At 44.2% G+C, this 15,777-nt stretch overlaps 1 protein-coding gene across 1 annotated transcript in view; it reads right to left on the bottom strand.

The window, feature by feature from the left end:
* Nucleotides 1-3,189: 3,189 nt before the first annotated feature.
* Nucleotides 3,190-15,777, bottom strand: part of MGMT (O-6-methylguanine-DNA methyltransferase) — a 122,627-nt gene continuing 110,039 nt past the window's right edge. Inside the window, exons 5-6 of the mRNA XM_071749686.1 lie at nt 10,659-10,798; nt 3,190-4,339 (exon numbers count right to left, since the gene is read on the bottom strand). Coding sequence (XP_071605787.1) covers nt 4,199-4,339; nt 10,659-10,798 — 281 coding nt within the window. The 3' untranslated portion in view covers nt 3,190-4,198. The remainder of the gene's footprint in view (nt 4,340-10,658; nt 10,799-15,777) is intronic.

Here is a 15,777-nt window from a genome sequence, read left to right as displayed (position 1 = left end):
CTGCCCTGCCCCAGGCCCGCTCCAGCAACAGATGAGAAGCCCTCTTTAAAATAATTAAATAAAGCACTTAAAGAGGATTTAAAAAAAAAATAAATAAAAAATTGATAATGTACTGTAAGGGATCAATCTTAATTACTGCCCAGGTGGAATTTCTGTCTTCTGGCTTTTTTCACCGCAGAAGAACCCACCCACCCAGCCCGGCCATTAATGAGAACCGTTTCGGGCCGGTTACCAGCAGCCTTTCATCAGCCCCCGGGGCTGCCAGCCCCCTCCTCACGTCAATTGTCACCTTGGGGTCCGGCTACCGCGTCCCCTCCCACCGCCCGCGGCTGATGGAGCCCAGACCCATCACCCCCCCCCCGGGCCGGCTCCGGGCAGGCTCCCCCGGCCCCCGCTGCCACCCCCACGTTCTTCACACGGGCCGGGGGCTGGTCCGGATCAGGGGCTGCAGCACCGGGCCCGGGGAGGAGGGAAACGGGGGTGGCTTCCCCTCCCCAGCCTTCAGTCTGCAGCCGTAGGGACACCGGGGTCCCCTCCTCACCTCCCTTGTGATCGAGATAAAAGGGACTGGAATACTGGGGGGAAAAAAACCCGAAACCAAACAACATTGGATTTGGTCGGCATGAAAAAATGGTGTGCAACGAAAATAGTGATGTTAAAAGTCACTCACCTGGAAATCCCAGACTTAAGGGCAGGGAGACTGAAAGTTTTGCTGGGGGAGGTCTTCTGGAAAAGTAAAGGGAAAAGAAGGGAAAGGGAAAAGAGGGGAAAGAAGGGATAAGAGGGGAAAGAAGGGATAAGAGGGGAAAGAAGGGAAAGAGGGGAAAGAGGGGAAAGAGGGGAAAGAGGGGAAAGGAAGGAAAGGAAGGAAAGGAAGGAAAGGAAGGAAAGGAAGGAAAGGAAGGAAAGGAAGGAAAGGAAGGAAAGGAGGGAAAGAGGGGAAAGAGGGGAAAGAGGGTAAGAGGGGAAAGAGGGGAAAGAAGGGAAAGAAGGGAAAGAAGGGAAAGAAGGGAAAGAAGGGAAAGAAGGGAAAGAGGAGAAAGAGAGGAAAGAGAAGGGTGAGAAGGGTGAGAAGGGTGAGAAGGAAGAGGAGAAGAAAAAAGAAAAAGGAAAAAAAGGGAAAAGAGGAGAAAAAAAACCCAACCCAAACCAACCAACCAAAAGTATGAAAAAAAGAGCAAGCCTGGGAGAAACACTCCTCTCCCAAGGCACAAACAAAGTATATTTGTTACTCATCCCCACATGTGCTATGTGGAAGGACAGCAGCCCCCAGTCCTGGCCCAAGCTTGGCACCCAGTGTGACTGGAGGCTCCCGTGGGACAGAGAGGGCACCCAGGCACATTCCCATGGGTTTTCCAGCTGGGGGCAGGAGCAGGGAGTGGAGGGTCTGGCTCATCCGGGCAGGGGAGATTTAGAGAGAAGCCTTTGAATGGTATTTCTATTCAATTTCTGTAAGAATATAAAAGGAATTACAATTAAATCTGTAAATGCAATTCTTTGAGGATTTTCACATTCCTGTAAGATTCTTACTGAGAAATTACTCCTGAAACAGCACATAAATCTTACAGGACTCCCCTCGGATTACTGTGCTTTAAGTTTTTTAGTAATCTTTCTCAAGGTTTATTCTTTTCTTGCATTTTCTTTCTGGAAGCAGGTCCTCAGCCTCACCTTTCACCATGAATAAACATTTTAAAGCCAGGTCTGCCTCTCTGACCTGGGTGCAGCACTTACCATCAAGATTATAATTTTTAAATCTGGTAAAAGATTGGGCAAACTTTTTAAAGTTCTCTGAGTAAAGTTTAGGAAGTTGTGATATTTCTGGAAGAAATAATGACCTGTGATGTTCAGAGAAACAGTTGTTTAAAATTATAGCTTATTGTTGGTAATTTAATTTTCTTTGTAAAGTGACAGCACTGTCCTACACACTGCACCACCCTTCCTTACTCAGCTGCTACTCCTTGTAGCAAGTATCAAAGCACCACTGAAAAAAAGCTTGAGAACTGCTTTTAGAGAAATTAAATGGAAAATATCTGGGACAAATCCTTCTTGCCCTGATGACTAATTTCCTCTAATTCCAAACCAATCAGGCTGCACATGAGCAGAAAAATTTGGGCCCAGATCTAAAAATGTCCCTACAATGAATCAGTTTTCTGTTTTAAGATGGTTCCAAGATGAGCTCATTATGTTGCATGAAAGTGATCTGTAACCATCCTCAAGCCCGAGGCCCTTTCTTCCCATTTGGTATTGATACATAGGATGGAATCTGCATTTTTTTTAATCTGGTGTAAAACAGTACAACCAGTGTAGCTGCAATTCCATTGTAAATCTGACGTAGGAAATGCAACATAATCCTTCAAAAATATTTCTGTTGGCCTTAGACTGGCTGCAGAGGGGGGGAGAGTAAAAAGGGGGGGAGGGAAGGAAGAGAAACCCACTGCAAAATTCTGTTTCTTCCATGGTCAAGGGCACTCGTTTCATTATAAATGTCGTTCCGCCAAAACAAATATTATTTTTTGAATCTTTCATTATCTCCCTTTCCCTGGAAAATGGGCTAAAACCAGCATGTGTTGGTATTAGATGCTCACAGGGCCAGCTGTCGTGCCTGGCTGCACAGTGGCTCAATGTCAGCAGTTCAAAAGCACGGCGAAGCTGAGCAGGGAGGAAACTTGAGAGGTCAAAAGAACCCAATTCCAGGCAAAAAAACCCCCAAACAAACCCATATATTGGGGGGTGCAGGGGCTGTGCTGGCCCCTGAACTCCCAGTTTGGGTGCCAGCGCAGCCCCAGCACCCCCAGACCCAACTCTTATCCATCCTACCTGCAAAAATAAAGACACAGCCCTGAAGAAGCAACCTAAAAACAAGGGATGTAAACGTGAGCAAGGTTAAAGTTGACATTTGCTACTGTTGGTAGCAATGTATTCTTAAAAAAAAAATAAAAAAAACCCATATATATATAGGAATATATATATATATATATAAAATACACCCAAACTGTACATATTATAAGGCTATATTTTTATCTCGGGGTTCTGGTGACACGTACAAACCACTTGAGCTTTGCTTCTGTGGTTTATATTGCCACCAGAAACCCTTGATAAAAATACAGCTTTATATGGTACAGTTGGGTATACTTTATTTTCTCCATATATCACAGGCTGTGTTTTATTTATAAACATACACGGAGACACTTGGACATGCAAAGCAGTTTTTTTTTTTATTGAAGTAATTCTGAGGTATCAATACCACTATATTAACTAACGCATTGGAACACAGTAATTTCTTGGTTGGCAATGGCCTTTCTAAAGAGGCACCTATGAAAATATGATAAAAGACATGAAAAAAAAAAAAAAATCAGTATTTCCATGTTGGAATTTACGATTCCCATACTGGAAATTTCAGCTCCTGGTAGCTGGTGCTGCTTAAACCACCTCAAAATTTAGCTTTAACGTATCTCAGACAGTCAATTCCTTTCTGATAGAGAAACTAAGCTCAGTGTGACAGAGGAATGCAAAAATCTAAAGGAAAAAAACAGGAAATGTGCTGCTGAGAAAGACGCAGCTCTGATGAGTTCCCCAATATTTTGCGGGAGCGCCGCTCATCAAACTGCTTATTTAAAAGATGCTTTTCACACCATCTCCCAGCAGCTTTGCTTCTACCTGCTTTGAGGCACCATCCACAAGAGCAAAAATTTGATCCCCATCTCCTGCAATCCGCCAAGGAAAGCCGGGAAGGAGCAATCCAGGAGCTGGGTGCTCTGGAACGCATCTCAACCTGCCACCCGTGCTCCCGTTGCCATCAAACCCTGTCCAGGCACACCAAGGAGATGTTTCCTCTGGGGGAGGCAGCACCTCCCATTTGCCACGGCCATCCCTCTCCCTTATCCGTGCTTTAATGGACATTAAAAATAGAACAAAACAGGAGTGGAGATGGGAACAAAAATCTGTGCGCGCCAAGCCTGCCCCGCTGTACTCATTCTGCTGTAAAATGTAAAAACAAGAAAGGGCAGGCGAGCTGCCTCCCTCAGGACACATCCTGCTTTTTTAATATACTGGTGCCACCACGCATTTCACTTCGGATGTTGCATTATATTTATATGTCACTCAAATATTTACCATTTTGCTGAATTCTGCTGGGTGCTCTGAGAGCTTGTTACGAGCCGAGCCCGGGCGGCCGTGCGCGCTCTGCGGCTGAGCCCCATCAATGTGGCAACTTCTGATTCTTCTCCTTCTGCAGCCTCTCGTGTGACAAAAGCCACTCTTTCAGAAGGTGTCCTCCTCCGTAGTTGCCTGTCTGCCCACTGCTGCAGATCACCCTGTGGCAGGGGATGATGATCGGGATCTGGGGAGGGAGAAACAAAAACAAGGGTGAGAGGGAAGGGTGAGGCCACGGGGAGCAGAGCAATGAGAGGTGCCCATAAATCCAGCACTAAACCACTTGTCATCTGCCACTGGGCTGGCAGGGACAGGGAGGGAGGTGTCCACGTCAAAGGTGACACTGGTGGCATCAGGTGGTGCCCCAGGAGGATGGGGCAGTGGTGGCATCAGGACTGGGTTCCTGGCTGAGCTGCCACGGTGCAGGAGCAGCACTGACCACAGGCTTTGGAAACCAGCCCAGCTCTTAGGGAAAAATAAACATGGAGAGAAATTTTAAGGATGTAAAGCCTTAAAAGGGAAATCCCATCTGTAACACCCCAGATACAAAACTCCAAATATATAAAAACTTCAGATTTTCCTGCCCTCTGCCAGCCCCTTCCAGCAGCCAGGACCTCAGTGCCCAGGGTGGCAGATGGAGCCTCAGAGACCCAAAAGGCACACGAAGAGAACACAGAGGTCCAGGACAACTATTAAACACCATCCCATGATTAAATCCCTCCCTGTTATTTTTTGAAAAAAAAAAAAAAAAAAAAAAAAAATCACTGAGAGGAGAATATCCATGAGCAAGCTCCCATGGCAGATCCTCCTCTCACTCCAGCCCCTGCTGAAAAATTCCACACAAGAGCATGGCCCTATTTATTATTTAACAGCAAGTCAATCCAAAATGGGTTGTGAATTTTTAAAACCTACAACAGGAGAGATTTAATTCACACCTAACCAATTTAAAGAACTTTTACTCCTCCCCTCCTTCTACTTTGTATCATTTATAGCCAAATGTCATGGATTCTGAAAAATCAATGCAAGAAGTTACCTAATAGACTGATAATGCAGAGAAGTACAGGAATGTGGGGTGTTTTTTTTTAAATTTTTTATTACAGGTGATTATCATAGTTGAAGTACACACCATAAAAAATGCAATACATCATCTCTAATCAGGCTGTGCATGTTTTGGTAACTGAATAGTAATTCGATTGCAATGATAAAGCTGTGAAAACAGCAACTCTCTCAACAGTGCAGCTTTCACAAATCTGGATATTTAAATCAAAAAGTATTATCTAGTCCTATATATATACACAGACAAATTACATACTGTACACTGATTTATTTTAATTCCATTTAATAGTTATTTCAGAACAGTTCAAGCTGTGCTCACATATGAGTCTGGGGCACACAGACCCCAAAGTAGCTGGAGAGATACTGGCCAGAGCTCTCTAAATTGTTTTTTTGGGCATTCTTTTGGTTTTGTCAGCTTATTTCAATGGTTGAAATTGAAAATCTCAATCTCAGCCCAGAGGCAACTGCATGAAACAGGAATACACCCAGGTGCTTACTGTTAATCATGGTTTAATAAAAAGTGCTTATACTATCTGTTTACTGGGAGGTGGCAATGCCACAAGTGAATTGTGCATCTGTGACAACTCCAGTGAGCAACACTAAAACCCTGACACTACCCCATGCCATTCAGTGCCTGGGTTTATGACTTCTTGAAAGAAGTTGGTTCTTTGCAAGTCTGTTTTTTTTTTTTTTTTTTCTGGTTTGGGATTTCTTCCCCTTTACAACCCACATGTACAAGTTACTGCAGGAAGATTTCCCTAAGTGACAAAGCCATAACAACACACAGTGAAAGAACCTACAAGGTTAATTTGCTATTCTTTAAAAATATGTACAGTAAATCAGCATACTTTTGATGTTAAAAAAGAAGAAAAAGGACTTCTTTTCTGGTGCTGGGGTCCTGGGTGGTCCCCATGTCAGTGCAGGACCCATTCACAAACACTGGGACACGTGGCTGTGTCACCTACTACTGAGCAAGAAGAAGAGGGTATGAAAGAAATGTAGCTCTTTCCACACCTGAAATAAAGAATTTCACATGGAGTTTGTCCTCACACATGCAGGCACTCATATGTCACCCTCCATGGCACCAGGAGGGAAAGAAAACACAGAGCAAAGGCTGCATCAGCCCCGTAATTTAAAAATATTGAATATGGCTTCAGTTGGGCTTAATTGTGGTGACAACTTTCAGACTACTAAAATAATTAAACCTGCTAAAATTTATTAGGGCCCTAAGGACATTTTAGAGGGAGTACTACCCTAGTCTGCAGCTTTAATGCCTCGGCTACATTTAATGTAATTTTTATCAATAACCAAGCAGCTCATAATATTACAGCTCCACTGAAATCCTCATGCTGTGAAATCTAATTCATCTAATACATGAATCCATCACTTACACAGACCCTACCTCCAACGCTATAAAACTTCCAAACCCATAGATTTGTCTCCAAGAACAACAAAAAAAACCAACATGAAGGGGCCCTGGGATCGATACCGGAGTCCCTCTGATTCGGGCACCAGCTGAATATTTTCTCCAACTTTGCTTTTGTTCTTCTGGGTAGAGGCCCACAAGGGAAAGAGCTTGTTTTCACTTGCAGCCTCATCAATACCTAAATCCTGGTGAACAAGTGACACTGAGAAGCTGTAATCAATAGCTCCCTGTGCGTTTTTTCTTCTGGTCAAATGGTTCAGCGCTACTGACAGCCCTGACACTCAGAACATGATGCTAAATCTTTATCAACAGCCATCTGGGTGACTGGCAGAACAAGACTGGGGCAGTCATTAACGCTCGTGGCAATCTGTGAATAAACTAACTCCTGGAGAACACGTTTGTTTAGAAAAAAAAAAAAAAAAAAAAAGAAAAAAAAAGGTGGGGAAAAAATACTCCCTGCACAAGGTATCGATCGCCTCTGAACCGCGTTTAGCAAATTCCGTCTGCGGGAGGAGCGGAGCCGTGCTCTGCCACAGCCCTCTGCTCATTAAAGAGTTTGCAATGAGAACCTGGCCATCCCGTTTGAGTGCTGATGGGCTGGTGACATCCAGAACCTGCCAAACACAGCTCCTCTGCAAGGGGAACAGCTGGAACCTCACCTTACAATGGACAGGAATCACACTTACGGAAAAAGAACCGTTCTGTTTGCTCAGGTCCTCTTGCTTTTTCTGCCTCCCTTCACCATCAGAACCCAACGCCCCGATATGGCCCCTCTCCATCACCAGCCAAGGAAGGAATTCAAGCCCAACTACTTTTACACATCCATGTTTCAAATCCATACTTCCTAATCTTCTCAGAAATGCACAATTACCTTCCTCTCACCAACGTTCAAAGCCTTTTGGTGAACAACATCCTTGACTCAGGATGGATCAATCTCAGCATCAAGCTGCACACTCAGCTGGGCTTCAGCCTCAGCACTGACATAATGGGAGGGAATATAAACCCCAACGTGTGCAGCTACAGCTGCTGCTAACAGGCCGCTGCAGATGTCTTATTTAAGGCACAGAACAGTCATTTAGGATGGCCTTGGACTAATCAGCCCAACATTCGCCATCTCCCATGAGTCGCTGTGATTTCTTTTTGATCCTCCTATACCAGTCTAATGAGATTTTTAATTGAACTTTATGGGTTCCCTTTGAGGACCACAGACCTTGCAATCAATCTGAACCGCAGTAAACTACTCGAAGTTTTCTCTTGTGAAAGGTGAGCCATCCCCACACCATGTTCCTTGGCATAAATTGAGGCAAAGATGTTGTGTCTTTCAGCTGCTGCTGCTGGCACCTCTTCCACCTTCTCATAAAGTTGAAGGTCATCATATGAATTATGTGAAACAACCCCACTTCCACAAAAGGGAAACCTGTGGACTGCACACTACCAAAATTAAAGACCAACCCCTGGATTGTAGAAGGAAGAAATGTTCTGGTGGTGTGTGGAAAAAGGTGAGATAAGCAATTTTATCGTCACGTTCAAGTAATAAAAGGAACGCCAGGCTCAGGCTTATTTCAAACATTCATTTGCACTGTTATTACTCTCCTCATTAAATCATGTTTATGATTTTAGTCACCATGCTTATAATTTAGTCCTTTCATCTCAAGAAGCATCAAGGTGCAAACCTGTCACGAGTCTGCTGTTTTGCAGAGCTCCTGCAGCAATCATTACCCAAAGTGTTCACTTTTATTTTGCATTCACCATGAAAGCATTCACTGATCCCAGCTTTGCTCCTGCAAACAGAGATCACAGACCTGCTGCTGAACAAAACCCCACATTTCTCCAACAGTTTTGAAGGAATCACTCCTCCAGCCCTGCAGCTGGGGTTGCAGGGGTGGCAGATGACGTAGTGAATTTAAGGAGGTGTTTAGTTAGCCTGAAACAGACTGCCAGGGTGTTTGTACACAGGTATCCTACAACTCCATGCAGGCAGCACACTCCCAGACAAACTCTCATCATGTCCAACAGGCCGAAGCTTCCCAGCTCAATAAAGGACAACCCTGATATTTTAAGGGATGCATCAGCTTTTCCTACGTCACAGCTCCTGCAAGCAGCAGAAAGCTGCATCTCATCCCCACACTCTGTTGTACTTGACAATACAAACTATTTTAATATGATGGAATGCTCCCCCATATAATATGGTGTACATTAAGATAAGGCAATACAATGCAAACCTAGAGGAAAACAGTTCTCAAAGAATAACGATACAGTGTTGTGCAAAAGGAGATGTAATTGCCATCGCCTAGAAATGTACCCAGCTTTGCCCTCAGGCTGCAGTGGAGCAGCAGCATCCAAAGTAGCAGTAACAGCAGGTTGTGGTGTGAAAATTCCTGCTTTTTCCCCAGTGAGGAAGGATGAAAATAGTTCTGAAAATATACAGCAAAGCTACTGCAATTTTTTCTTTTTAAATGGGGTCCTATCTTATTATTGCTTTTTCCCATCCCGTACCATGGCTACAGTATTTTCTGTCCCCAGCAGAAATTTTTTTAAAGCCTATTATAGATAATAATGTATAGCTTTAGGGAAAAAGAGCTATATTAATATAACACCACCCCAATATTGCTTAATAGAAAAATTAAAAAAAAATAATAATCAGTGCTGTAATGAGAGCCTTGCCTGTTCCAAAACACATTTTTATCCCCACACATCTCCTGTAGCTAAGCTGTAATTTCATGCATTTTTCACAACCAAACACACACTAATAGTACTTTTGTAATTAAGTGTGAGCACCTACTGTGTTAGAAATCTTTACCTGGCCCTTCAGAGCTATGAGCCACACTAAGCAGGTTGGCCATGCACAGAAATGCAGGCTGATTTTATGAATGAGGTGAAATATACAGATAATATGCGGCGTTGCAAAAAACCCCAAGCCCTGAAACCCTCACCTTTATTATTTTTATCTGCAAAGCCACTGAGCTCCGGGGAAAACAGATTTTCTAACCCACTTTCAAACTCTACGTTGCAGCCTCACAGGTAACTTCTTAAAGAAAATACTGAGAGGACTGAGGGAAAAACAAGTGAGGAGGTGCAAGATGCCAGCAGGAATAAGGCTGGTGGAAAGGAAAGGAATTAGGGTATGGAAAGACACATGTTGCTGCAGGCAAGTGGTAATGAGGGGAAATATGCTGAGGAATGGCCAGAAAGGCCACAATAACATTAACAGAAATGGAAGTTTTAAAAAATTTTTTGAAGGCAAGAGGCAAGGGAATGACCATGTAAGGACAGATCCAGTGGTGCTCCCTTCACCAGTTGTTCCTTGCCTTTGCTGGTCCCACACCAGCCAGTGTGATCCAGGTGGATGAGCACATCTGGAAATCTAAACATGGACAACTAAAAGGGAGAGAGAATTACTGGGAAGACAGACAAAGAGCCCAAGTATTCTAAAATACTGTTCTTCCAAAATCCACAGGCCTGACCTAGAGCTCTGCTCCCTCCAGTTGGTTTGTACTCAGGTGACTCACCTATATCTAGTGAGAAATGTCATTTACAGCTGGTTTGGAGCACACGGGGAAAAAAAAAACCACATTGACAATTTGATTCAAAGGTGTAGCTACGTGATTTAAAATCCCTCCTCTTCCACATTTTCAGAAACATATCCATGCCAGAGAGGATGCACTGCTGTTAACAACCAAAGCTACTCAGACCCTGTCAAAATTGAGGTCCCTGTGGGGAAATAAAAAACCTCCCTCACCTAAGGATACATAGGAAAGTTGGAGAACAAGAAAATGTGTAGAGGCTGATGAATTAAAAGAAGTGCTATGTTTCCTTTTCAACTGTAATTCCATAAATGGTAGGGGATAAATCACATTAAACTGGGCTGTGTATTACTGCTGATTAAAAACACTTACTGACCTTATTACTCATGGCAGACCAGTTTTCATAGCAGATAAATTTAATCTAATGACATTTAGCCCGCAAAGCTCTCTAAATCCACCACTTTCCCTCAACTTCAGTTAAAAAGTTGAGGTGAACTCACAGGGTTGCTCCTCATGGCTCCTCCCACAGCTCTGGCTGCTCTGCTGTTGCCTGCCAGGTCAGCCAATTGCTTGTAGGAAACGACTTCTCCAAACTTCACATCTCTCAGGAGGGTCCACAGCACTTCTTTGGTGAAGGAATCTGCAAAGCAGACGAAGAAAATGCTGGTTGGACGCTGAAAAAAAACCACAACAAAACCCCTAAGATGAAGGAGTTGAGAAACTCAAAGCAAAGCAGAGGCTCAACAGCAGATTTCTAACTTACAGAGCCCCACTGCCCTGTCCTGCTTTGTACCCTGTATTATTACTACATTTGAATACATTATTATCAGCAAGAGCACTTCAAGTCACCAAGCACTATAAAAAAAAGGATTTAAGGCTTTGATTTTCCTATATTTTTAATTTGCTTCAAGTACAATTATCCTGTTAACTCATACAATGTGGGTTTTTCCATTAAATTGGCAGAGTATAAATTAGCATAGAGTCAAATTAAAAAGGGAAGAAATAACCAGCTCTACCTATTTTACAAAGCCCTCGCATCTCCAGCTAATTTCCAACTTCAGCTGGGACACGAGGCAGAAGAAGCCCTAGAGCCAGTGGACTTGGTATTATCCTGCCTGACTGCATTTTATAGCCAAGACCCCCAAGCTACTGCTCAGCAGACATTCCAGAACATAAGGACTAGCTGTGACCTTGAATGTATGGCACTTCCTTAATGACACAGGGCTGGGGAAAGAAAGAAAGAAAAAAAAAAAGTCTCTTCCATTATTTTAATTTTAATTCACCAGCAAATTGCTTCTAAGTGTTCCAATTGCTGAAATAATGAATAAGCAAATGCATTAGTACCAGCTTCCTTCTGCATGGCAGGGTTTTACCTTCCCAGCCCAGGATTATTTTACAAAAGGGAAACCCACAGCTTGGGTTTTAGTTGGGTTGAACACCTATTGCTCTTCCAAGGCACTTTGAAAAGCTTTGAAGATCCAACTACTGAATAACTTACTGAGAGGAGGGAGCTGGCAAATAAAAAAGGAAAAAAGAAGGAGAAGGAAAAAGAAAAAGAAAAAAAAAAGGCCAAAGAGAACCCTTCCCCCAGCTGAGAGCTTCAGTCTCCTGCTTTGGCACGGAAACAAACTGATTAAAAACATTTTCTTTCTTTACTTGTCAAAAAAGACATTGATTATGTTACATAGGAACACAGCGAAATGTGATTTTGTTCTTAAAGGAAACCCATACACCATTATGTGTGTGTTAAATAATAAAAATCACTTCTTAACTGAAGGGAATGATAATCACTTCATTGAAAAAATCTGTTTAGTCTTTATTATAACATTAAGCAAATTAAACATCAGCATAATCCAGGTGATACGAGAAAAGGGTCATCAAAGAAATTAACTTTGTTGTTCATTAATTTACATGGATTAGTAGAGGGCAAAGAGATAGCAAATCTGCTCTAGTTTTTTATGATATAATTTCAAACTGTACACCATTTGTGGCAGTAGGGTGACTTTGGGGTTAATCAGACTGATTTGTCCTTTTAATTGCTTTCTATTCAAAGAAAATTCATTAGATAATGTTCTCTTCAAAATTCATGAATCAATTTAACTGAAGAAACCACATTAACAGCTTTGGGTTCATTAGCACAAGCAGTCGTGTTACTGGCTGATTGCTAGGAGGGCTTCCTTTGGCAAACAGATTTTGTTTACTGTGATTCCTTCAGAAAGGTTTATTTCAAACAAAACTCTTACTTATTATTTTTTTAACCCCCTTTTTAAGCCAGCAAGCTTAGTGTTAACCTCACTTGCTCAGGGGTCTGGGAGAAGTATTGCCTGATGTCATCTTTTAAATCAATGAAATCCAGGGACTGCACATCGTGGGGCATCCGAGTCCAAAAAAACCCTTTTTTTCCCTTATTTTTGGCAGGGAAGGTGGTGGGATGGGCTGTGATGGATCCAGAACCTTCTGGAAGCCTGAAGGGATAAGGGGAACAGTGGGTGCAGCCTGGGCTGGAGGATGGGGCAGCTCCAGAGCCTCCCAGCACTGTGCCAAGCCATGCCCAAGTTATTGAGCACCTTTTAACCTGCCAGAAGAGGGACAGAGATTAACCTCTCCCAACAAGCAGGGGCAGAGCTTCTCCTCCTCCCAGAGCCACTGCACATTTTGCATGGGAGAATATACTGCACCCATGTAAACCAAGGTAAGAGTTCAAAAGAATGAAATCTTTAGCAATCGTGCACATCACTTCATAAATGTATCTGAAAACTCCATTTCATCCTGTAGGGAGCAAGTGCATTAATTAGTTTAAGCAGCTCTCAGAGACAGTGCCAGAGACTGTTATTAAACTGTCTGCAAGTGTGAGTGCCTGTAAGCATAACCTGCCCAAATGAGATGCCTGAACTTTCACCAATTTCCAGCGTGTGCCAACGCTTGCTGCTGTTAATTCTCATTATGAAGTGCTGTAAAACACTCATATAAAAATTAACACACACACAAACCCCTTTGGTCTGTGAGACCCCTCCTCCAGGAGCAGAGGATGCTCCTGCCATCCCAGAGCAGGTGCCAGCAGAGCCACATCACACACATGGCATCCTCCAAGGTCCTCTCCTCCCTCTGCACCCCTCTGCACCTCCCCCTGTACCTGTTCCCTCCAGCTGCAGGGGCTCTGGACTGCCCTCATCTTATGGCCAACACATCTTGCTCGATGCTCTCTTATTTAAGCAGCCAATAATTTCTCTGATTTTACATGGAAATGCTCACTGCAGCAATTCCTGCTGGGAGCTGGAAGGCAGGGGTGGAAGTGGACTGAAGGATGGAGGAGAGACCTGTATCCAAGTCTGGTTTCCCAGTCTTTCCAGCCCTGAGGACCCATTTCCACTCCCAGCTGCTGTGCTTTTATGGCACCCAGGGACCAAAAAGGGACCTGGAAGTGTTTCACAGATTCATAGCATGGTTCAGGTTGGAAGGAACCATTGAAGGCCAACTAGTCCCATCCTCCTGCAGCAAGCAGGGACATCCTCAGCCAGATCAGGTTGCTCAGAGCCCCATCCCATGCCCCACATGGCCATCAGAGCCTATACTGTACTCCTTGCTCACCAGCATCCTATATGGATGACAGCAGTGAGGTTGTGTCTCTAGAGCACACTGCAGCACCATGACTGGAGGAGTGATATTCCATGAAAAAACACAGCATTGTGCCCCAGTAGAGAGAACATTGTATGTTCATTCCCCATTTATCTGTAGATAAATTAAGGTCAACTGCAAAGCATTTGGATTAGCAGCCATTCAAGTAGATGTCAGAGGAGGTGACCAGAACAACCTGGTCCAGTGAAAGGTGTCCCTGACCATCTGTGTGGTTGGACCCGGATCATCTTTAAGGTCTCTTCCAACCCAAACCAGTCTGGGATTCTATGCTGAAGCATTCAAAAACCCCAAACCAACCAAGCCTGCAGCTCTGAGAGCACCTGAAGTCAACTGCTCCCTCCAAGGCAGCACCTTTGGTGAGGAGAAGTCCTTGCTGCAGACCCTGCAGTGCCCCAGCACAAACCCTGTGCCACTGCCTCTACTACTTCTGAATACAGATGCAGTTGCATCAGTAAATACTTAATGAAATTCAAAACACCAGTTCATAAATATTAGGCAGTCCATAGTAAAACCATTAGAGGACACTGAAGTGCAGGATAATGTGGTCTGGGTGTTCTCTCCTGCTCTCCCACAGGTCACCATGTTCCCCTTTCTGAGCAGCAGAGAAACGTGGGCTCAGGGAGTGCTTCTATCAAGCTTTATGTATCTCCTATGCATCCCTGTGCCTGCAATATGGAATATAATAAAACACAAACACAACTAGAATTTATAAACACACTACACACTGGTATCACTTCAGCAAGGAATACACCAACGTGCATCCTTCTCTACCTCCTGTTCAGCTGCCTGGCAGCAAGGTGCTGAGCTGTGCCAAAGCCCAGTTACTGGGACTCTGAGCTGTAGCTTAACACAGTTTTAAGCCCAGTTCCCTTCAGAGTGCTGAAGGGGTTGGGGGGCCAAATTCTATCCTTAGAAGCAAGAAACTCTCCCTGGACCTCATCCAGCAGTATTTCTGCAGGATAAACTCCCTGGAAGTCAGTGGGTGTTTTCCTTCAGCAGTAACTGATATTCTGACCCATTTTTTTTTGCACAGTAGCCTTTACAGCAGCAGCTTGCTGTGCAGAGGCTACAGTTTTAGAGCTGATGGAAATGAGAAGTCCAACCTTTTCCATCCCCTGTCCCTGGCAAGTTCCAAACTTCCTCAGTGTCCCACTTCCAAATGCAAACTCCAGCAAGGTTTTATGCAAACTAACAGCTCCCTAAGACTTAGCAACTACATCTAAGATACAAACCCATACTAGACCCAAAAAGCCACAGCAACCTTGACCAGGCTGGAACTGGGTTTTGGAGCCCATGGACTGCTAAGATAGACCAGCACTCTCCAACTCCCCCTGAGGCTCCAGCACAGCCCGTGCCAGTGCAGAGCATCCCCCTCTGCCAGGTGGCTGGTGCAGCAGCTCAGTGCAATGAGGAAGGTCCCTGAGCATCCTCTGAGCTGCAGCTAACACAGACCTGCAACTGCTCCAGGAGAGCAGTTTAACAAATGTCAAGCATGAAGAGACAGAGAAAATACCAGTGTCTTCCCAGCCAACAAAACGTGGCAGGCAAGTCTCACTTTGCAGAGGGGATGGAGGTAAGCGTAGGAAAACCCCTTTATTTTTCTCTGACACCAGTTCCATGCCAGTTCCTGAAAACCCATCCCATTTTACTATCACACTGGTGCCCAGAGACCTGGAGAGGTGCCTCCTCGTCCATATTATCTCCTTGCAGTTCCTCTTTCCTTGCCACTAGCCCAAGGATGCTGGCTCAGACCATAACCAGAAATACCTTTATTTAACTGCTGTTACTGACCTGCAAGGATCTGCTGGACAGACAGCAGAGGGAAAGGGCAAGGTCCACCCCACTTCTTGGGACACAGCAGGAATCTCCCCATGTCTCAGCACCTTCTAAGACCCCATATGTGGAAAATCCCAAGTTCCCTCTTAAACTTTACTGATCAGCCACGCAGCCTGGTGTGCCTCACCCCCAAAGAATTAAAAACCT

This window comes from Heliangelus exortis, chromosome 7 (assembly GCF_036169615.1).
Source record: "Heliangelus exortis chromosome 7, bHelExo1.hap1, whole genome shotgun sequence".
Taxonomy (NCBI): domain Eukaryota; kingdom Metazoa; phylum Chordata; class Aves; order Apodiformes; family Trochilidae; genus Heliangelus; species Heliangelus exortis.
The sequence above is the reverse complement of the archived record's forward strand: the minus strand, read 5'-3'. Positions and strand labels throughout refer to the sequence as shown.